Raw genomic sequence first — 24,006 nt, forward strand, 5'->3', positions numbered from 1 at the left:
AGTTAAGCCCCTGCTGCTGCTACTCATAACTGTAATGAAAGCACCCATTTAGCTCTTTTTTCTGCAACTGCCTATATATCATAGAAAAAGGTAAGAATAATCATAGCCTCTGGGTTGGTGTTGATATTGGTCTATTATACTTCAGTTGTGTGTGTCCAGAGGGGTGTAAACTGGAAGAAAAAAAAGCAAGAGAACAAAGGAAGAACTTTTTGTAGAAAAACTATATGACTCCAGAGGTCAAATATTCTCTGATGGCTTTACTTATATTTCAAGGATTATGTTCTCCTGTTTTTGCATTTGTCCCTAGAGAAGTCTTATGCAACATCCAAGCTATCTGATATTTTGGATGAAGAAAACAAATAAAGGCTGGGAATTGATGCCTCCACATCACAAGGTTAAAGAAAGCTGCATCCTTGACAGCATTTTCTGAGCTCTTTCCCATTTCTCAGGACAGCCTGGGTCATAGGTCACAGGGCCCTGACATCATCAGCCTTTTTAGTTTGACTTTCCACAGAGAGGTAACATGGGAAGGGTGACCTCTTCCTAATTTATTATGAATTGTTTTGTAGCATATTTTACCACAGACCCCCCCCCCAAAAAAAGCTAGTCTCACATGTATACTTGTACAAATATGGATATGGGAAATAATAATAATAGCTAAAATCTATGTAGCATCTTATGGCTACAAAACATTTTACACACATTAACACGCTTGAACCCCACAAAATTCTGTGAATAAGGTTCTAGAAGTATTATTATCACTATTTCACAGATGAGGAAACTGGGATTGAAAGAGCTTTAAGTGACTTGCCCAAGGGCATATACTTTATTAGAGCCCAGGTGTTCTGACATCATTCTACTATGCCCCATTGTCTCCCTGAGGAAAGACTGATACTGGGTTAAGTATTTTGGACCCAGGGAAACAGTTCCAGGATAGGATACATGACCATAAAGACAGGACAAAAGCAAATTTCTTGTCCAGAATGAGAGGCCACTGTTCAGAGAGCAGCCTAGAGACCTACAGAAATCAAACTGAAAGGCTCTTAACTATTTGGCATAAAATTAAGTGGGCAGTTATTGTGAGACACAAAGTTTTTACCTTGTGGTAAAAGGCAGGTAGTAAAAGAAGGAGGCTGTTGTGAAAGCCAAGCCTTTGTGCTAGGTTCAGCCAAGCTGTATTATATGAATAAATTATGGATTCATAAATGACCTGCCTATGTAGATACATCCCAAGATTTCTTCATATCATGGCAAAAAAAGCTTTGTACAAACAACTGAGCTTGCAATGGGTAGCTGAATTATTGTGAAGTAGCAAGTCATAGCAAAATGGAAAAATAAGAGTCCTAGAGTTATAGACTCCATGTGCTAAATGCCTCTGCACCTGAGTTGTGATTGTTGTTATGCTGTTCTGTTGTTTTTCAGTCATGTCCAGTGCTCCGTGACTTCATTTGGTGTTTTCTTGGCAAAGATATGTGAGTGGTTTGCCATTTCCTTCTTCAGCTCATTTTGTAGATGAGGAACTGAGGCAAGTAGCATTAAATGACTTGCCCAAGGCCACACAGCTAGGAAGAGTCTGAGACCAGATTTGAACTCAGAAAGATGAGTCTTCCTGACTCCAGGCCCAGCACTCTATCTATCCATTGTGCCATTTAGCTGTCCCTGGGTTGTGATAGAATGCTGGAAAACTTTCATTTTTTGGATTGACTTGGATTGTTTTTATCTTCGACAACCGAGGGGTACAGTAGACAGAGTGCTGGGCTTGGCATCAGGAAGACCAGAGTTCAAATCTGGCCTCAGACACTTACTAGCTGTATGACCCCGGACAAGTCACTTGACCTCTGTCTGCCTTGGTAGATGTTAGTCAGATTGTGTAAGGTTTTAAATGCTAGGTCTATATTTGAGCCTAGGTGCAATAGGGAGTCAGTGGAATTTATTGAATAGGGAGTGAAATGGTTAGACCTGTGCTTTAAGAAATTCACTATGCTAACTATATGGAGGATAGATTGAAGAGGAAAGACACTTTAGGTGGGGAAACTAATTAGGAGACTATACAACAGACCAAAGCAATGGGTAATGAAGAAATGAACTAAGGTAGTAGCCATGTGAGTACAGAAAAGTGGATAGATGGAAGAGATATTCTGGAGGCAGAAATGAAAAAATATAGCAGCTGATATGAAATGAGTAAGAGTAAAGAGGCTAGCATGACTAAGGGTGTGAACTAGGGTGACAAAGAATAACTGTGGCCTCAACAGAAATAGGAGAGTTTTGGGGCAGCTAGGTGGCACAGTGGATAGAGCACCAGCCCTGAAGTCAGGAGGACCTGAGTTTAAATTCGGCCTCAGACCAAACACTTGACACTTACTAGCTGTGTGACCCTGGGCAAGTCACTTAACCCCAATTGCCTAAAAAAAAAAAATAGAAGAGTTTGGAAGAGGGGTGAGTTCGGAGCAAAAGATGATGAGTTCTATTTTGGACATGTTAAGTTTTAGATGCCTACAGGGCATTTAGTTTGAAACATCTACTAGGTGTCATTTTTTTATTAAATGAAACTACTCAAAAGCTTTCATTATCCTCTATAAGATTTTAGAGATGAGAATATATTCTAAATCAGCATTACCATTGTCTGCCATATCTCTCCACTTGACAAGGAAATCAAGCATTGATGACAACATAGTTGCTAGGCTCTTTTGTTCTGCTCATGGGGGTGATAGTTTTATGTCAATTAAACTAATTTGAGAATCATAATTCTGCATACCTGTTCTTTTGTCCATTTCTCACTTATCACAACCAAGATCTTGGCTAAATAGCTTTGAAGGGAGTTAACTGTTTTCATTACATGTCAAATCTTCATATATTTATTCTGTCTTCTAATTTGATATTGATTTTGACTGCCTGTGGGACTTCTTGAATTAGATGTCCCTTAGCCATCGTAAACTCAACACATCCAAAACTAAATCCATTATCTTTTCTCCTAGAACCTTCCCCCTTCCAAACTTCTCTATGACTGTTGAGGGCACTACCATTCTCCCAGTTACCCAGGCTCACAGCCTAGGTGTCATCCTTGACCCCTCACTCTTTCTTACCTACCAAATCCAAACTGTTGGTAAGGCTTGTTGATTTTGCCCTCAAAACATTTCTCCCATATCCCCTCTTCTCTCTTCACACTTCCACCACCTTGGTGCTGGTCCTTATCACCTAGATTATTGCAATTGCCTATTGGTTGGTCTCCCAGCCTCAAACCTCTCCCCATTCCAGTTCATCCTCATCTCAGCTGACAAATTAATCTTCCTAAAATGTTGGTCTGACCCTATCACTTTACTGCTCAATACATTCCAGTGGCTCCCTATCACCTCCAGAATCAAATATAAAATACCATTTGTCATTCAAAGCCCTTAATAAGCTGATACCCTTACCTCTCCAGTCTTCCGATCCTTATACCTTCCACTGTTATCAAGAAACACTAGCCTCCTTCCTGTTCCCTACACAAGATACTCCCTCTCCTGCCTCTGGGAATTTTCACTGGCAATCTTCCATGCCTGGAATGCTCTGCCTCTTCATCTCTTCCTCCTGGCTTCATTGGCTTTCTTCAAGTCCCAGCTAAAATCCCACCTTCTACAGGGAACCTTTCCTGATCTCCCTTAATTCAGGTGCCTTCCCTTGGCTGATTATTTCTAATTTATCATGTAAATAAGTTGTATGTATGTAGTCAATAAACATTTAAGTGCCTACTATATGCAAGGCACTGTGATAAGTACTGGAGGTGCTGTTGTTTTCCTATTAAACTGAGCTTGAGAGCAGAGACTGTCTTTTACCTTTCTTGGTATGCCCAGCACTCAGCAAAATGCCTGGTACATAGTATGCACTTAATAAATCTTTATCAATTGACTGATATTTGCTCTAATAAGTTGATGATTTGGCTGTACACAAACATCTCATTGAAAAATTAATACCTCATCAATAACCAAATGTTTCTAATCTGTTAGAATAGAACCAATTTTGCTTTGGGGAATGTCATTGGGTCCTTACTAGGTCTATCACCCCGAAGCTTGCTTCTTTAAAATATATACATATTTATGTATGTATGTATGTATGTATATGCATATACAAAATATACACATATTCTATGTAACCTTTGCCTTCTTTTGTTTCTTTTTTCTGATCCCACATTTCAACACAATTTTTACTGTCCTCCCCTGAAGTTACCAAGTTTTAAAGCATATACTAATAAACTTCAGGGAGTCTTATTGACTTCTCTGTAGAATTTCTCTACATCTTCATCCCTTGTAACAGATGGTATATAAGCTTCAGTTATCTTCCTGGTTGTCTTTTAAGAGATGCACATTATGAGCGCTTCAAAATAAGATGATCAAGTATCCCATGAAGTGATATTTCTTCTACCCTTTGGACACACAATAAAACCAATTCTGACAACTCCTTGGTTTGCATTTCCAAAGAGAATTTGTGAGTCATCCTTCCCTTTAGCTGCAACTACTTTTTGTCTTTGGTTTCATCTATTATGAAAATGTCAATATTGATGTGACTCAGTTACCCCAGTAATAAATCCATTCTTTGATCACTGGACAAACATTTCATATTTAGGGTATCAATAGTTAAGTTAATATTTAGAGAAGGTTTAAAAATTGTTTAGCTTTTATCATTCCCTTCCCTCTTTTAACTGCTCTGCCACCATCAAAGCAGAAGTTACATTGGAAAACCTACACAGGGAAGAGTCATTTTGTATTTTTTTTTAATTCAAGGATTGCTACTTCCTAAAATTTTATTACCTAATGGTCATTCTACAGCTGATGAGCATAACTATGCCTCGCTAGTCTGGTGACACAGCAGAGTGAGAGCTGGGCCTGAAGTCAGGAAGTCCTGAGTTCAAATATGACCATATTTACTAGTTATGTAACCCTGGGCAAGTTGTTTAATCTCTCTCTGTCTCAGTTTCCTCAACTACAAAATAGGGATAAATAATATCTGCTAGGGTTCTTGTGAGGATCAAATGAAATAATATTTGTAAAGTCCTTAGCACAGTACCTGGTACACAATAGGTCCTTAATAAATGTATGCTTTCTTCCTTCTTGGACCATACTCAAAGCCTCTCCAGCTTGATAGAAGCTTCCAGAGCTTAAGCTCTACTGACACAGCTTTTGAGAACCCAAATTCACCTCCATGTCACAGTGAGGAATTGAAGAAGGACTTTGAGGATGTCAAACTCTCACCACAAAGTGTTTACTCAATATTTAAAGTATGGGTAGTTTCATTGTTGTGGCTCAATTGATATAAATTGTTAACTTCTCTCTGACCTAATAAATGGTCTTGTAAACAAAAGCATTTCCATAGATCCATGTTGGGGGAAAATGTACTCATCTTCCTTAACATCAACCTCAGAGGTCCAAGAAGTAACTAAAAATATTTTTGTCTCCCCTAGTAGCCCTCTAGAGGTCCACCATGAATTTATTTACATCTTTTTTTTGAATGTATGTATATATTTAGCTGCTACCACTTGCTGAAATAATTTGTACTATCTGCTACTCCTTCATCAATCCAACCTTCACAGAGAGTGCCCAAAGAATCTGCCAAGTGCACAGGTCTGAACTTTCCCGCTCAGAAATTTTCATTCAATCTTTCATTTATTCACTCAACAAATAATTATTAAGCTTCTACTATGTGCAGGGCACTGTACTGGGAGAGGTATAAATTTTAGATAAACTACAGCTCATGCCTTCATACAGCTAGTCTTGCAAATTCCTTAATATGGCCTCTGAGATCCTCTACAAACTGGATCCAATCTATCTTTCTAGCCTTCATAAACTCAGCATTTAAACCAAACCAGATTATTAGCTATCCTCAATTTCATCTTTTACTTATCCCACTACTGTGTATTTTTGTATGCAGCCTTCCTCCACCTCCCATGTTTGGAACATATTCCCTCTTCATCTCTGTCTGATGAAATCTGCCCCTTCCTTTAGGGTTCAGCTAAGGTGCCATGCTTTCCATAAAACTTTCAAGATAACACACACACACACACACACACACACACACACACACACACGCACACCCTTCAGTTGAAAGTGATCTCTCCCCACTAAATTTTCCTAGACCTCTCTTTTCTCCAGCTCTTTTATATGAGGTGGAAAGAACACAGGTCCTTGATTAAGAAGACTTGAGTTCAAGTCTTCCTGGATACCCCTGGTACTACCTGTATAATACCCTGGAGCCTCAATTTCTCCATGTGAAAATAAAACAAATACTTGTATTACATACCTCAGACAGTTGTGTTGAGGAAAGTGTTTTGGCAGGTGTTATGTACTGTAAATCTGATCTATGACAATTATTACTTAGTTGTACCAGTGTGATAATCCCTTAATCAATTATAAATTCTTGAGGACAGAGACTGTTTTGTTTTCCAGCTTTGTATGCAGAGCATTTAGCACAATGCCTTGAATCTAGAACATGCTGAATAAATGTTCTCTTGAATTGAATTAAAATCTCCTTCATTTGTCCTAGACTTACCTCTTTCCAGTTTCGAGGTGGAGGAGCCTTTCATTCTAGTCTCCTGGAATTTGGTGAACAAATCTGCTCACCTTATCCAAAATTGTATGAGCTTTTATAATACTTCTTCTCAAGGTCCATCTTCCAAATGAATGAGCCCTAATCTTTATTCTGTCTGCAAACACTTATGCTTGTGGGACTCCAGATGGCTTTTAAAGTCCCTGTTTTGGGTCATCTGTATTGAATCTTCTAACTTCTTTGTACTCTTCTTGGGGTTTTTTACCCCACTTCTTTACCATGCTTACAGAATTATTTCTTTGAAGGTTGTCTAATTATGTCTTGGACTTATTTCCTTCTTATGACCTAAAAATTAAAAAATTCACTTTCCAGGAATGTATTTTCTTTATTAAGTGGTTTACCTCCTCCTTATCATTAAGACCATGAATATCATCATCATAAAGACACTTCTATCTCAGTTTCCTTCGCATCTTTTATACATTTTCCATAGATGTAAAAACAACATAAAAAGAACATTTACCTTACATGATCAGTCCAGTCCATAGCTTACTAAGTTATCTTACTAATGTACCACTCTGTGTTACTTCTTTATGCAGAAATTCTCAGTGGCTCCCCACTGCCTATCCAATAAAGTATAACATCCTGATTCTGGCATTTAAGGTTTCACCCACAATCTAGCTCCAATATATCTTTCCAACTCATATAGTCTATATACTCTATTCAATTGAGACTATAATCCAGCTTTTCTCATTCTGCCCCTTCCCAGTTCTATGCCCTGATCAGCACATAAGGTTCAACCCATAACTGAGTAATAATTAGTTCTGAGACATTTTGAAGAAAGAATTGGCAGGATATGGTTATTGACTAGGGGAAGGGCTTAGCATAGTACCTGGCACATAGTAGGTACTTAATAAATGTTGATTGACTCATTAGTGATAGGGACTAGACTTGTGATTTTGATAATAATAGGGAACTCCCAGGTGAAGAAACTCCCCCCCCCAACTAAGGTAGCACTTTCTACAACTTTTAAAGTCTTGGAGAGCTGCCACGAGACACTGAAAGGATAAATGTTAAGCTCAGGGCCACACAGCCAATAGATGTCAGAAGTAGGACTTGAATCCAGAGTTTTGTGGCTTCAACATCAGTCTCTAGTCTTTCTGCCATTTTGACTCTGGTTATTGACTTAGATATAGCTAATGAAGGAAAGAAAAGAATACAAGATGACACTAAGATTTTCATCATGAGTATGTAGGAAAAGAGTGGTATCATTAAAAAAAGGGAGGAGGGAACAACATGATGCAATGGAAGAGGCATTGGATTTAGAATCATAGGAGCTAGGAATGTATTGTGGCTCTGGACACTGACTAGTGATATGATCCCAGGCAAGTCATTCTTACTTCTCTGTGCTTCTGTTTCCTCATTTTTAAATTAAGGGGATTGAACTACATGATCTCTAAGGTCCTTTCCAGCTCTAAAATCCCATATATCCTTTTAAATGGGGAGTTTGGAGTAGGTAGGAATAGAGAGAATTTGGGAGAAATGATAACAAGCAATGCACAGTGATGAAAAAGGCATCCAGGTGAGGAGCAAGAGAATATTTCCATTAACTTGAGTTTTATGAGGACAGAGGACCAAGAATTGAGCTCTATGGAATGCCTATGGGTATGAATGTAAAGATAGCATTGAGAAAGAACAACAAAAGGGAGAAGTACCAGGAAGACAAGAGTGGAAGAAGTTTCAAGCAAGTGTAATAATCAACAGCTTCAGATTCTGCAGAGAAGTCAAGTAGAATAAAGAAGAAAAAAAAGCTATTAGGTTTAACAAAATCATTATTGATCTTGAACAGTAGACTGGCAAAACCAAATGCTATGAAAACATAATGACCAAAGTTGTACCTAAAGAACAGATATGCAAAGACACTTCCCTTGCCTCTTTTGCAAAAGTACAGACCATGTGTGTCAAATACTGCAAATAAAGTCAGGCTCTTTTAATATAAGGCTGAGCTTCATGGAACTTTTTTCTCTTCCTTTCTTCATACTTTATTAAGGAATGAGTCTTTGTGGGGGAGGAGAAATACAAGTGATGAAAAAAAGATATCAGTGAAAATATACTTCTAAACAGCATCAGTTGTTGGGGGGGATTTAGAAGTCAAACAGTAGGGAGCTAAACAGTTAATACAGGATAATAAAATGTAGGCAGTGGCTACAAACCCCTCATTCCAAAAGACTGGCAGCAAAAGGATGGAGATAAACATAGTGTTACAGGGGGGCAACAGGATCAAATAAAGGTTTTCTCTAGAAGGGGAATACCCCCGTCTGTCTGAAAACAGAAGATAATGAGTCACTGGAGAACACCCAAGATGTTTAAGTGGGTAGAATAAAGGTAGATGTAAGATCCTTCAGATATTTAGAAGAGATATTATTATGAAGAGAGAGAGCATTGCAATACTTAAGGAAAGGAGGAAACAGTGAGTATAGAGACAGAATTAAAAAAAACCTGAAGCCATTTCCCAATAAATAAATGGTCAAAGGACATGAACAGGCAATTTTTCAAAGGAAAAAATCCAAGCTATCAACAATCATATGAAAAAAAAGCTCTACATCACTAATAATTAGATAAATGCAAATTAAATCAACTCTGAGATTCCACCTCACAGCTATCAGATTGGCAAAGATAATAAAAGAAGGAAATGACAAACATTGGAGGGACTGTGGGAGAACAGGTACTCCAGTGTGCTATTTGTGGAACTATAAATTGGTTCAACTATTCTGGAAAGCAATTTGGAACTATGCCCAAAAAGTTATCAAACTGTGTATATCCTTTCACCCAGCTATACACACTGCTGGTTCTACACCTAAAGAAATCAAAAAAAAGGTAGAAAAGTTCTATGTGTACAAAAATATTTATAGCAGCTCTTTTCTTGGTAGCCACAAATTAGAAACTAAAGGGGTATCCTCCTACTGGGGAATGGCTAAAAACACTGTGGTATGAATATAATGGAATATTGTTGTGCCATAAAAAAAAAGATAAAATGGACAATTTCAGAGGAAATTGGTAAGACCTTTATGAACTGATGCAGAGCTAAGTGGACAGAATCAGGAAAACAATTTATATAATGGTGACAACATTACAGAGAAAAAACTACTTTGAAAGACTTTAGAATACTGATTAATGAAATTAAATGAAAAACCAAGAGTACAAAAAATGAAGAGGTAGAACTAATCTCCTGACAAAAATGAAACTTGACCGTAATAAACTTAAAATGTAGCAAGAACATATTATCACCCATATCAAATTGCTTACCATCTTAGGGAAGAGGAAAGAGGGAGGAAGGGAGAAAATTTGGAACTTGAAGTTTTAATAAGAACGAATGTTTAAAATTGTCATTATATGTAATTACAAAAAATAAAATACATTTAAAAGAAAAAATGTAGCAAGAGACAAACATTTCTGTACATGGCTAATGTGGAAATTGTTTTGCCAGATTACGTAGATATGTATTTAGGCATTTATTGTTGTTGGGTTTTTTTTTTAATTTGCTTAATGGGGGAGATGAGATAGTGGGAGGGGCAGATTAAATTTTTTTAATTGCTTAAAAATAAACAAATTAAAAAGAGAATAAACTGAGAAGTAAGGTTTTTTTTAATCCTTGAATCATAGAATTTTTGAAAATCATGACCTTACAGGTCACAAAGTCCAAGCCTTACCTAAAACATGAATTCCTTCTACAACTTCCCAATTAATGTAGGATACAAAGTCATTTGCTCAGAATAAGAGGCATCAGGTACAGTTGTGGACACGAAAATCACAAAAGTTTAGAAGAGCTACTGTGGAAGTATGTTCAGGATCTACAAAAGAGGTATGATCATGCACAAAGGTTTCATCTAACTTCTTGACTGGGCAAGATAAAACAGCATTTATTATAATCTTGCAGTGCTATTCTCCTCAATTTTGCTCTTTTCATTATAATCTAATCATTTTTATCAGTTGGTTTCCTTTAGTTTCTTACACTTCCTACACATCCTACATGAAGCTTTCTCACTCTGTCCAGTGAAAAGTGATTTATTTGACATTTGACCCCATAACACCTTCTATTCCTCTTAAGAATTTATTCTAAGTTATATAAATTATATCGGTTGGTTGGTTGGTTAGTTGGTTGGTTGGTTGGTTGTTGGCCTTCATTCTCGAAGAGGACCAAAATGACATTACTCTGCTACAGTCAAGTTACAGTCTGCAATGTTCTACCACAGATTGGGCACAAATAGTCCATGTTATTTGTGTATATTTCTTCTTCTCCTACTAGATTAGAACCTCCCTAAGGGCAGCCACTAAATGTGTGTGTGGATAGATAGATAGATAGATAAACAGACAGACAGATAGATAGATAGATAGATAGAAAATAATTATCTTTGTCTCTTGCCCAGAAACTAGCACATTGCCCTGTACATAATATGTAAATAATAAGTGCTTGTTGAGTTAATGAGTGAGTTTATCATTTATATACAAAGAATCAGTGCTTTCTTCTCCTCCATTTCCTACTATTCCTTTCAAACCAATAATCTCATCATCATTGCTCTCCCACTACATCTCAGTTACTTATCATAAATCATAACTATATTCTTTAAGCAAGATGCAACTATTTATTGCTTATGCTCCTTGGATTTACATAACAACATTGCAGTCATCTCACCTTGAAACAAACATGGTAACAAGGAAAAATCATGCTTCCCTGATCTCAGCCTGACTTCTCCTTCCTCCATCCCTCTATACATTTTCTTCCCATGCCAGGAAAAAATTGCTCCTTATCTTACTGATATTCTTCTCTTCCTTGAAGGGCTACCTCAAATGCAGCCTTCTCTATGAAACCTGTTCAGCTAAAAGTGATCTCTCCTTCCTTGAAATCCTTTAGGCCATACCAACTCTTAAGTATGTTATTGGTGTACATGTCACCCTAGATAGTGAGCTCCTGAAGGGCAAGAACTAGATCACTTTTTTATCTTTGTATTTCTAGCACAACACCTTAGACAAGGCAAGTGTTCATTAAAAATCTGAGGAATAGAGTGGAACTTACCCCATCTGTAATCAAAAATGTGAATTCACAAAATCTTAGAAGAAGCCTCTGAGATAATTTGGTCACTCCCCATTGGAAGCATGAACCCTCCTCTACAATATCCATGACAACTAGCTACTTAGCCTTCATTTGAAGACTGCCAATGATGAGAAGTCACTACATGGTAACCCATAATACTTTCATAGCTTTCATTTATTGGTCCTATTTCGGCTTTCTTAGACCAAGAAAAGCAACTCTGATCCCTCTCCTATACAGCAAACTTTAAAATACTTGATGAGTGTAATCACATTACAGCCTCACTCCACCCCATCCTCAAAGTCTTTAATTTTTCACATGAAACATCATTGATTCCTTCAACCAGTCCTTATATGACATTTTTTGAAATCTTCTCACCAACCTGGATGCACTCCAGTTAGTCAATCCCCTACCTAAAAATGCGACATCCAGTAAGTATTTAATTTATAATAATCATAATAACTAAGGCAAAAACCTGCAAAGTCCAAGACAAGTGTTTGCAATGGGATAATTGTGATAATTATCCTCTCTCTCCACTATTTTGCTGTAAAGTCTTTATCAATACCTACAGATTTTACTATTCCATGCTCTATCTTAATCTAATTTGCCAAGCTCCAATCAACTTGCAGCAAAAGTTGAATATAGTGTGAGAGAGAAAGTTTATGGAGAGAGGCAAAGTTTCTGCAGAGCACAAGCCTACAAATTTCAGAAGAGAACGGCTATATTCTGCTCTATTTCATAGAGTAATTTGCTTCCAGTAATTTGACCACTGGCAGAAAAATATGGCCCCTAGTCAAAGAAAACAGTACCTTCACCGCTGGTTTGTTAATTGCATTATGGCATTCAATATGCTGGCAGTGGATGGGATTCCAGGCTGTAAAGCAAAGCACAACTGATCAATATTTACTCATTACAGCTATTACATTCCCTAACACCACCACTTCAGTTTTTTCGTTAGATTCTGTTTAAATTGGCTTTTTGCTGGGAGACCTCAAGGCATATTCTAATCATTTAAATGTACGAATAATTCAAAAACCAGGAAAAGAAATTATACTCATACCATCCTTCTCATTGAGTGACACTAAGCTAAAAGTAGAAGTTCTACAGATTGCAATGATAATAACACCAGACTTTTGTATAGTCTTTTTAACCTAACAAAGCATTTTATCATCTGTTGTTGAAATCTTTAAAATTGTTGTATTATTTGATCCGCACAGTCATTTGTAGGACAAGTGTTGTCATCTCCATTTCACAGATGAGAAAACTTAAGGCCAGAGAGATTAAGCAATTTGTCTAAGCAACTAGTTGGTTGTTGAATGGAGTCTTGAGCCCTAGTTTCCTGACTCCCTGACTTGCATTTTTTCCACTATGCATCACTTCCCTAAAAGTCTCAGATTGCGTTCTGTGCAAGTACCCTAATGTGGTAATACTTAAGAGAGCTTTCCTCAATCATGAAGGATCATAAGCCCACACGATTATAGGATTTAGAGATAGAAGGGACATTAGTCTAGTGCCAAGGGTGGGGAACTTGCAGCCTCGAAACCACATGTGACCTTTCAGGTCCTTGGTGTAGCCTTTTGACTGAGTCTAAGTTTTATAGAACAAATCCTTTTATTAAGGGGATTTGTTCTGTGAAATTTGGATTCAGTCAAAGGGTCACACTTGAGGACCTAGAGGGCCACATGTGGCCTCGAGGTCTCAAGTTCCCCACCCCTGGTCTAGTCTAATTCCTTCTTTTTACAGATGAAGAAACTGAGACCCAGAGAAGGTAAATGATTTGTCCAAGGTTTCAAAGGCAGTAAGTGAGGGGTAGAATTTAAACTCAGGTCCTTTGACAGTAAGTCCAGCACCCTGTCTACTGTATAATAGAAGCATGAAGGGGTAAATTTCTTGTCCAAGAGAAATATTTCTCCTCCCAATAACCCCACTCAGGCTTGTGTCTGCCTTATTCAGATTTAACCTCTGTTTGTTTGTTTTGGGGGGGGGGGGGTTGTTTGTTTGTTTCTATCCAGATCCTTAATTTGGGACACACAGCAGGTAAACCAAGAAACCATGCCAGTGGGATCACATGACAATGAAATGATTAGCTAAGAATCATCACTATCCCTGCAAGGTTGTTGCCTAAAGCACTCCAAAAAAAATTTTTTCCTAATAAGGCAATAACAAGTTTATTTTCAGGAGAATTAAAGGTGCCACATTTTCATACTATAATTTTATATATATATATATATATTCATACTATAAAGCTGTGAATTTCTTCATAAATAAGATAATTGCATATTTATCTTTGAATGTCATAACATCATAGATGTTAAGTTCCTTAGAAGTCAGTAGGGGTGGGGAACCCGTAGCCTCAAGGCCACAGGTGGCCCTCTAGGTCCTCAAGTCCAGCCCTCTGACTGAATCCAAACTTCACAAATACCCCTAATAAAAGGATTTGTCCTATAAAACTTGGACTCAGTCAAAAGGCTGCACCCAAGGACCTAGAAGGCCAAATGTGGTCTCAAGGCTGCGGGTTTCCCTTCCCTGAAACAATCACCTCATTCTACAATTAAAGAAACTGAGGCCCAGAAAGATTAAATGCCCTGTCCAAGGATACAGAGGTAGGAAGTGTCAGAGCTGGGATTAAAACCCTTTGACTCAAAATCCAATACTCTTCCCACCGTATGACACTGACTCTTTGTACAGGACTAGGGTCATAGTAAGCACTTAATAAATGCTCATAATTTCCTTGGAATTGAAAATCCACTTGTACTTATCATTCACAATAATGATTTTATTATCTATAATTGATTTTTAGCATTCTTAAAAAGATGCCAGGTTGTAAATATATTATACAATTTTAAAATGGATCATTTTACATAATTTTCTAAGAGCTGTTACCCAAAGAGATCACCTCATCCTCAGTAATAACTCTAAGAAATGTTTTTGGTTTTTTTTATGATGTGAGTATTACTGCTGAGACAGTTGGGGACTTCAGCAATGCTTGAATGCCCATGCCACCCATCAGTATTTTTAAGACTCATGTGATCAAAGTAGGAATCAGTACAGACAAACCCTGATCAACCATTGGGGGCTGAATCAATAAAATCAGAAAATGTCTGAGTCAGATGAGACCTCAATGGCCATCTAACCCAAACCATATCTGAGCAAGAATTCCCTTGATAGCTTTCCTGACAAAAGGCCATCCATCCATCCTCTGCTTAATGACTTCCAAGGATAAAGAAATGACTACTTTCTGAAGGAGTCTTTTCCACTTTTGAAAAGCTCTGATCCTTAAGAAGCCAACATCTGCTCATGCAATTTTCACCCATTGATTCTTCCCTTTTGGATCAAGGAGAACAACTCTAATCCCTTGATATTACAGCACTTCAAATACTTGAAGAAAACAGTACCTGCTGAGAGGGTTGGGAACAAGTGGATATTAACTTCTGCTCTACCCACCTCTGTATAACCATCTCAGTACATTAAATGGGACCTTCGTGACCAAAACAATATATCTTTGAAAACACCTAGCAAGCAGCACTTATATTTGGTAGTCTAGAGCACCATAGGTTTCTTTTATATAATACTTTAAGGTTTACAAATCACTTTCTTCACAACTCTCTGAAGTATGTAGTACAGGTATTATTGTCACTACCTTAAAGATGAGAAGGCTGAGGCTCAGAGAAGTCAAGTAACTTGCCCAGGGTCACACAGCTAATAAGTGTTAGAGTCAGGATTTGAACCCAAGTACTCCTAACTACCAGTGTTCTTTCCACTATACTACAATGGCCTCCTACGCAAGTGTCAGCTATCACTTGTCATACAAGGAGTCTGTGACCAGGGCCAAAACCCCAGTAGAACATTTGGGGCTACTGTCCCCTTTAGGGACATCTAGGTCCCAGGTGGAAGTCCTTACCATTCTCGGTAACTTACATCTTGGGGTGCTCCATCATTATTTCTGGATGCCTACAAGTGCTTGCATATGGCCCTGCTTGTGGCATGAATGACTACTTGAACCATTTCTCTCACTAGGTTGTGCTCTTACCTGTGTACTGCAATCCCCTGTACTCACTTATGGCCCCTGGAGGTTTTAAATTGGGCCAATAGTGAAAGAGCATCTGCACAGCTGGAGGTTTCACTTGAGAAGGTCCATATGCTATTACATATAGCAAATCCTAAAGAGAAAGAGAAAATTAACTTAGCATCACAGAACATAAAGGTGCCATGGTCATTCAACATTACTAGGGAAATATTATTAGATTTTATAGTAAGTTAAGCAATAAAAATATGTAGAAATCATATTACTAGAGTTCCATAGTAAAACACCCCAAAGAATGCACTGTGGGCCTGTCTTATAAGTGAGACCATCTTACAACAAAGTCCTTCAGACTTAAACAAAAATTCTTAATGTAAGGTCTGAGTGGGTCTCATCTTATACCAAATTCTGTTCCACAGAGACTAATATTCTAGAAGGATTCAGGCTACATATATGTCATCTTTAAAAAGCACATCTGTTTTGAAAAAATGACTCAGGCAAATTTTTTTATTTAAATTAAATAATTTGTCATCTGAAAATATAAGAGAAATAGGAATAAACTAATTCCCAGAATGAAGACATGTTCATCAACTAATTCTGTCAGCACACTGTTCTTAAAGCATCATTTCTGTTCCAACTAATAAATAGATTCACTACCAAGGGGAGAATTATAGGCACTGTCACATCAGGAGATAGGATTTTGATGTATTTGACCTGCGCAATAACTTATATTTGTCAATCGTCTTTCACAATGTTATGCAAGTTCAATTTGCATCTACCAGCTACGTTTGGTCCAAACTTACTTTCCAGACTTCTTGCTTATATTTCATGAGGCATTCCAATAACTGGCAATGATACACTAGAAGAAGGAAAATGCAATTTTAACATAAAATTAACTTGTTAACATATAAAAAATGCTTGTGGATACAATAATAATAGGCTTTACAACTAAAATTAATCAATGAATTAGTCATGTTCATGGCTAGAAAGAACTTGAGAAAATTGTAACATAAAACATCAGAACTGGAAAGAGACCTAACAATTATGTAATTCAACCTTCTCATTTTACAGAGGAGGGCCTAATACCAAGAAAAGTCAAATGACTGCGCCAACATCACAAAGTAAGTTACTGGCAAAGCTGAGATTCAAAACTGAGTCTCCAAACTGTCAGGCCAAGGATAAACTCACTATTCCACAGTTGGCATTAGAAAAAAATTCATTTTTATTTTGTCAAGTTCCAAAGAATAGAAATGGCTTTGGAGTTCCTAGGTCTTTCTTCTAGTATCTACTAGAAACATTTAATTTATCACATTAACAAAGTAGAACTTAAGGAACTCCCAAGAATCACAATATAGTGTATATCACCTAGATTTAAAGAAAGTCAAGAAATAACTGGGAAAAAAAAAGAAGAGTCTTCATAGAATACATTAAGAGATTCAAACTGAAGACTTCCCTGACTGCTCTAGCCCAAAGTGGGCTATCCTTCTTTGAAGTCCCAACCCCTGTTTGCTCTTAGTTTCAATTCAGTTGGCAAACATCTCATACCACCATGACTATGTTTTGCCTCCTGAACTAAACTGTGAAGTTACCTGAAGGCAGTGCCAGTGTCTTTATTTTTTTTTATTCCCTATAGTGCCTAATACAATATATTAGGCATAGTTCAATTACCATGTGCAGATTGAATAATAGTAAGAGAAGAATTTCATGCCATAAGTTACAAGACCAGACTATTAGTTACAATGAGGCTACCATTTGCTATTCCTATAGTAAATTTAAATGACCTCAGTTGTGCCAGAGAATCCTTAGGAGGAATTGTTTTATTCTTTGAGAATTCCTCAACAAGAAGCCCAGTATGGTAGAAAGCAATGCACTTGGATTCAGAAAACCTGAGTTTCTACTCTGCCACTTACTAAGTGTGTGATCATGAGCAAGGCCCTTTATTCTCTGAGTCTCAGTTCCATCATTATAAAATGAAGGGATTACTTTTATAGGCTAGGACAAAGTACATGATGTGGGTTTTCCCCAGTAACAAATGAGGCAACAGATTTGGAGGCCACCCATACTCACAATGGTGAGTATTTATTTATATGATGCAGAGAAAACCAAATATGTTTATTTATATGATGCACAGAAAATAAAAGGTAGAGAGTATTCATTAATACTAAAATATTAAAATTGGACCTTGCTTGAGTAGACCTCAGATCAGGTTTCTTTACAGACTAATAAGAAATGTAACAAATCTGAACTTTATCTTGTTTATCTTCTACACTGGATAGAGTGATATATGGAAAATCATGCCTTAGCCTAATATGTTTTTATGAAAGTTTTACACTATTCATTGGAGGACCTTATTTTTTTACATCTAAGAATACTTGAAGAGAATAATCATAAAATCTGAGGTTAAAAGCTGGGTACTCCACCACAGAATTTTTCTTTTCCTCATAAATAAAAAAATCAAATAAAAACTGATTTAACAAGTTTAGGATGTGAGTCAGAACAGTTTGCTCTTTAAAGTCATTTTCCAGCATTCACTTGCAAATATGCCTATGCAAAAAGTACACTAGATACAAATCTATTAACCACTAGGTTAATAAACTTCATTCTAATGTGAATATATGTGTCTATTTCTACTCACATATTTTCAGTGAAAGCTTGTTTTTAATCATTCTGAAAGCATCATGAGACAGCAAGTTTTTTTCTCGCCTCCACAAGGAGGCTAGAGAAAATTCTATTTTGATTCTAAAGCCTGTTTTCCAATAGGTTTCCTAACATCTCTCTAGTCCACCAAAAGAAGCCTTTCTCATAATGAGAATTCACAGCCTGTTCAGAATCATAAGAGTATTTGATAATTGTTTTTGAAATGGACTTAGAACTCCAAGCCTTTGAGAGAAGTGGAAGGAGCCTACACTCTACTTACCTGGGTTTGATGTGTACTGCATTGCTATCATTAACATGGAAGATGCCGAGAGATTAACATGTGCAGGAACACCTTCTCTCCTGGATGAGCCCACTGGAAATAAATATTTTTAGATTAGACACAATACAATGTACCTTTATTTACAATTTTGCACAAGGCATGCTAACTGACTTTTAAGTTCCATGAGGGCAAGGATTGCGTCTGATGTAAATTTTGTATTTCCCTAGTGCTCTGCAAAATAAATAAGAAAGGAAGGAAGGAAGGAAGCAAGGGAGGAAGGGAGGGAGGGAAGAAAGGAGAAAGGATCATCAAGTATGATGATGTAAAACCAACACATACAAGCAGTATTCTGCGCTGTCAGTTCTCCAAAAATGTTTATGGTTTGGTTGATGACGTAAACAAAAATATAAGACCATTTAGATACGGTACAATGAATGTTAGATTGGTTTAGCTAATTACGGAGGGCATTTTTGAAGAGCCAAATCCTAAAGGAACTAAAGAAGAAATGGAAAGCAAGTTTTTTGTGTGAATCCTGGCATCTGAAGGCCTCACCTCTTTAATAATCAGAGGGGAGCATGGCTAACAAATGCAGCTCGGCTGTAAAAGGGCACTCCATCAGAACATAGGAACAGTAGGCCAAAGGGTCATTAAGTTGTGTTCCCAGAATTCCTGATTTACTCTGGCTTTCCTGACTCTGACTGCTTCCTCTAGCTCTGTGTTTCCATCTTTAATTCCTGTGAACCAAACCAACCCAAACCTTCCAACTCCTGCTTTTGCTATCTTCTTTGGCATTGTCACTCCACTCTCAACAACTCCCTGAACGGAACCTTGGATCAGACCCTAACCAGTGAGTGGAACCACTCCACTTCTATTTACTAAGATCAGAAATTTGCTGTGGCAAGGAACCTTAAGTGTCGGTTCTAAACACGGCAACCCCCAGCCAACAAGTAGAACACCTTTGAGCCACCATCATCTTGACGTTTATACTTTACATAGTCAACAATGGCTAACTTGATGTGATATTGTTCCAAGCACAGAGAGCAACTTGAGAAGAAGAACAAATCACACACAATGGGTAGAACTTAGATCTGTCTGTCTAGCACAGAAGATGTAGATATTGCAATATTAGACCTGAATTATATTAAACAGCATGGAAAAAGCTGGAAGAATATCTTGAAGATGTATGTTTAGGTTTGTATTTGGTAATTGAGGACCTCTGAAAGAATTTGGAGGGGTATAAGACTATATTGTTGCTATACTCCTTCTAGAAAAAAATGCTAATAGCTCATGCTGGCAAAGCACTTTCCAGTTTATAAAATACTTTCCATACGGTAAGTCTGTAAAAAGAATAGAGCAGTTATGATTGTCCCCATTTTACAGATGAGAAAAGTGATGTGCAGAGAAACTAAGTGACTAGCCCAAGGGGCCAGTAAGTAGCAGAGGCAGGACTTGAATCCATTTCTTCTTATTTATTGGTCTGGGGATCTTTCCACTACACCAACCTGCTTTTCAGACTGACCCAAGGGGGAAAATTCAAATATTTTCTGTCATGCTGCTATTTGGGAGTGCCTTCACTTTTGTTCTAAACCAGCTCAAAGTAAGGATGACACAGGATACCAAAGAAGGCTGTCCTTTCTATCACTATTGATCTATGCTTTCTCTAAAGTGTGGTCAAATCACAAAATTAAGAACCTTCCCCTTGCCAAAGCTCTGGGAAATTGACACTGATGATGTATAAAAAAGAAAGTACCTGAAGGATCTTCTAACACACTGAATAGAAACAGCTCATCTTTAATTTAGTAAATATGCACAAGCACACATTATTTATTGAATTTAGTTTTTGAAAAGGTATGATGTAAACAGATGTGAAGTCTGTACCCATGAGACTGAATATAGCCATGAACATAAACAGCAAGGAAAAAAAATTATTCAAAATATATTTCTTCTCTCTCTCTCTCTTTCTCTCTTTCTCTCTCTGTCTCTCTGTCTCTCTCTCTCTGTCTCTGTCTCTCTCTCTTCCTCCCTCCCTACCTTGTCCACAACAGTTCTGGAGGTGATATTAATGTACCCATTTCACAGATGAGAAAGCCAAGGCATTTAAATGTCTACCCATAATCACATAATTAATCTAAGAAATGTCAAGCCCCAATTCTCCTGATTCCAAGTCTAGCATGCTTTCTACTACCATGTTAGACTGGATGAATACAGTTAGTGTAACAATAACCTAGAACTCCTCAGTCCTGAATGCCCCAACCATTCATACACCAAAGAAGATTCATATTGCCGTTACAATAACAGTTAAGATTTAAGACACAACTAAGTCTGTTTTCTGAGGTTGAGTGACATCCTAAGGGAATCTAGGATTGCAAAAGAGAAATAATGAGACTACAGAGACCCCAAAATTCTAAGGAAGGCTGTATTCTTAGAAAATAAATCTGGAAGACATGATCCTTTGCAAAATAGCTTGCCTCCATGAATATACTTAAAAGAAGGAAGGTAGTGTCCACCAATAAATTTTAGCTTGGATACAATTGGTAAGCTTCTCTGCCAAAGTACATCCCCAAGCACACATATTTCAAAGGTATCTACAAATCCTAGAGTCAACTCTTGCAGAAAGAAAGGTTTCCTGGGTAGAATGCAAATGATTTTCAGTCCTTAGCCAATTTTATAACACACACACATATAATATGTACATATGTGTGTATGGGTATATACAAATATATACATACATACATATATACATATAATGTGTATATGTGTGTATACAAATATATACATACATATATGTTTATACATGTCACATATGGGAGAGAGAAATTGAAAAGGCTGACATAAAAGGCAAATCTGATTTTAAAAATGAACCAAATGTTGCCCTCCAGAAACTCAAAAGAAGTTATTAACTAGTAAAATCATAGCACCTGGTATCTGAAGCAGGATGGCATTGAGGACTTACCACTATTGTCCTCTTTAACTTTCAAGGGCTGCCAGTAACTTATTAGATCCACTCTAAAAGGCAGACTTTCACACTTTGGGCCCATAAGGGTGCATTCTTACAACATCTGAGAAATTAGCCATCCTTATATTGGCCTTGGGAACATCACAAAAATGAGGCAGAAGCCTATCCGGCTTAAGCCCTTTCTCTATTGAGATTTCTGAATATAGAACCTGTTCCTAGAGCCAGGAGGGAGCTTAGAAAGCAAATTCAAACTTCTCATTTAAGAAATGGGGTAAAATCCAGAGAGATGGAGAAGGCTATGCCCAAGATTACTCAGAGTTCAAGATCAAATCTTGAATCAAGGTTCACATTTCTGTAGAGCTCTAAAGTTTGCAAAACAGTTAACCTCAAATAATTCCATCAAGTAAACTACATCTCATAATCACCATTGAGGGAGACAGGGAGACCTATGATTTTACCCTGATATAGAAACTTACCCCACTGGTTCAGATTGGCACTAGTCTGTGAGTCTACAACTTACAAACTTAAGAGGATTGACTTGGGCCTTGAGAAGGTAAAGGACCTATCCATAATAACACAGTTATTATCTATCAAATGTAAGACTTGAATTTCAGTCTCCCTGTCTCCAAGACCAGCCCTCTATGTGCTATGCCATGTTGCTTCTCATCTACATTTTACAAATGAGGGAACTGAGGCTTATAGAAAGTAAACAACTTGGTTACCTTCACAGGTAACCACAAGTAAACAGGCAGTGAGTTTTAGGGTTTTAGAGTTGGGACATGAACATAAAAGACATAGGTCTTTTATCTCTAATACCAAGGCTCTTTCTAGTGTACCATGCTATCTCTCAGCACCATAGACAAGCCCTTTGTCCTCTGCATGCCTTCTTATATACCTAAAGTGCTATAGAAATAGGAGCTATTATTATCATTATGAATTCTGATCCAGGGCTCTTGCCACTTTCCCATATTGCCTCTTGCTGCCTTTGGTCTCAAAAGATTCATAAGAAAATAAAATATTAATCTCCTATTTCTGTCAAAACTTCTATTGAGCACATGTTCCCCTTTATTACCCCACCCACGACTCTCCTAACTTCAATCCCAATCTCCAATTCTAGCAGGATTTCTGTTGTAGGATTCCTTTTTCCCTTTTTGTCTAGGTCTTTGTATAACTGCCTGGGCTGTGAAACAGCAAATGTGACAGATGTATGAGGAGTCAGCTCCTCACAGTTTGACCCTATCAATGGCTCAACAGAACATTTTCAAAGATCTTAAAAACCAATGGAATGAATGCCAATTGTCAAACTACTTCAGTTAGATCTAAAGAAGGATATTTGATTAACATAGAGATACGCACTATTGATGTGGAGGGCTGAATCTTAATTACAGGAAAAGGGAAAGTTATGCACAGACAAGTTTTTTACAGATAAATTAATAAAATCAAAATATCATCACGGGGTTTTAGAGCCAGAAGGAACCTTAGATATTTTCTAGTCCCTCATTTCACAGGCAGAGTAATGCAAGCCCAGAGAAATGAGATGACTTGTCCAGAATCACACAACTAATACCAGATAGCAGCTCACTTTTAAATGGTTCTTAAAGATTAACAAAATACTTTCCTCACAACCAACATATAAGGTAAGTGGTGCAATTATCACTATTTTACAGATGGGAAAACCAAAACTCAGAGGAGTGGTCACAGAGATGAGATTTGAAACCAGATCACTTAACTCTTCCATTTGTTGTTATTTAGTCATTTTTTCAGTCTTGTCCACCTCTTTATGACCCCCATTTGGGGCTTTCTTGGCAAAGATACTGGAGTGTTTTGCTATTTCCTTCTCCAACTCATTTTACAGAGGAGGAAACTAAGTTAAACAACTTTTCTAGGGCCACACAACTAGTAAGCATCTAAGGCCAGATTTGAACTCAGAAAGATGTCTTCCTGACTCCAGATCCAGTGCTCTACCCACTGCACCACCTAGCTACCTCTACTCTCTTTAGAGCTGACCATGACCTTAGTGGTCAACTGATCCAAGCCTCTCATTTTATAGCTAAAGAAACTGAGGTTCAAAGAATAATAACTTGCTTAGGATCTCGCAGATATTAAGTGGCATATTAAGAGGCAAAATTTGAGTTCAGGTATTATGGCTCTAAAACCAGTCCTCTTTTCATTATACCAGGATGATGGTTTAGTCTAACCCCCTCTGTTTATAGTTGAGGATATAGAATCCCAGATGAGCTGAATGTGACCTGTGAAAGTCACACAGCAAACAGCAGAATCCAGTCTCAAGCTAAGACTAGAATCCAGGTCTACAGACCAGCTCTTCTTTATCTATAGTAGGCCAATGTAAGTTATTCCTGCTCTGTTGGAATCATTCTCAAGTAAAATTTATCTATTTTCTCTACTTCTAACTGCAGAAATGTTTTAGCTCATGCCTTCAAAAAGTTCTAGGTGTCAGCTTACAAAATGCGTGATGAGCACAATAGATTATAGAGCAAAACAATTAAGTG

The 24,006-nt window shown here is 37.5% G+C and overlaps 1 protein-coding gene across 2 annotated transcripts in view; it reads right to left on the minus strand.

Annotated features, from left to right (window-relative positions):
- Window positions 1-24,006, minus strand: part of UNC79 (unc-79 homolog, NALCN channel complex subunit) — a 285,579-nt gene that overhangs the window by 259,118 nt on the left and 2,455 nt on the right. For both annotated transcript variants that reach the window (XM_027869844.1, XM_027869843.1), the window contains exons 2-5: window positions 18,541-18,633; window positions 16,427-16,482; window positions 15,633-15,762; window positions 12,412-12,476 (exon numbers count right to left, since the gene is read on the minus strand). In XM_027869844.1, the coding sequence (XP_027725645.1) occupies window positions 12,412-12,476; window positions 15,633-15,762; window positions 16,427-16,482; window positions 18,541-18,633 (344 nt within the window). The remainder of the gene's footprint in view (window positions 1-12,411; window positions 12,477-15,632; window positions 15,763-16,426; window positions 16,483-18,540; window positions 18,634-24,006) is intronic.

This window comes from Vombatus ursinus, unplaced genomic scaffold, assembly GCF_900497805.2.
Source record: "Vombatus ursinus unplaced genomic scaffold, bare-nosed wombat genome assembly UNPS02014794.1, whole genome shotgun sequence".
In the NCBI taxonomy this organism is placed as follows: Eukaryota; Metazoa; Chordata; class Mammalia; order Diprotodontia; family Vombatidae; genus Vombatus; species Vombatus ursinus.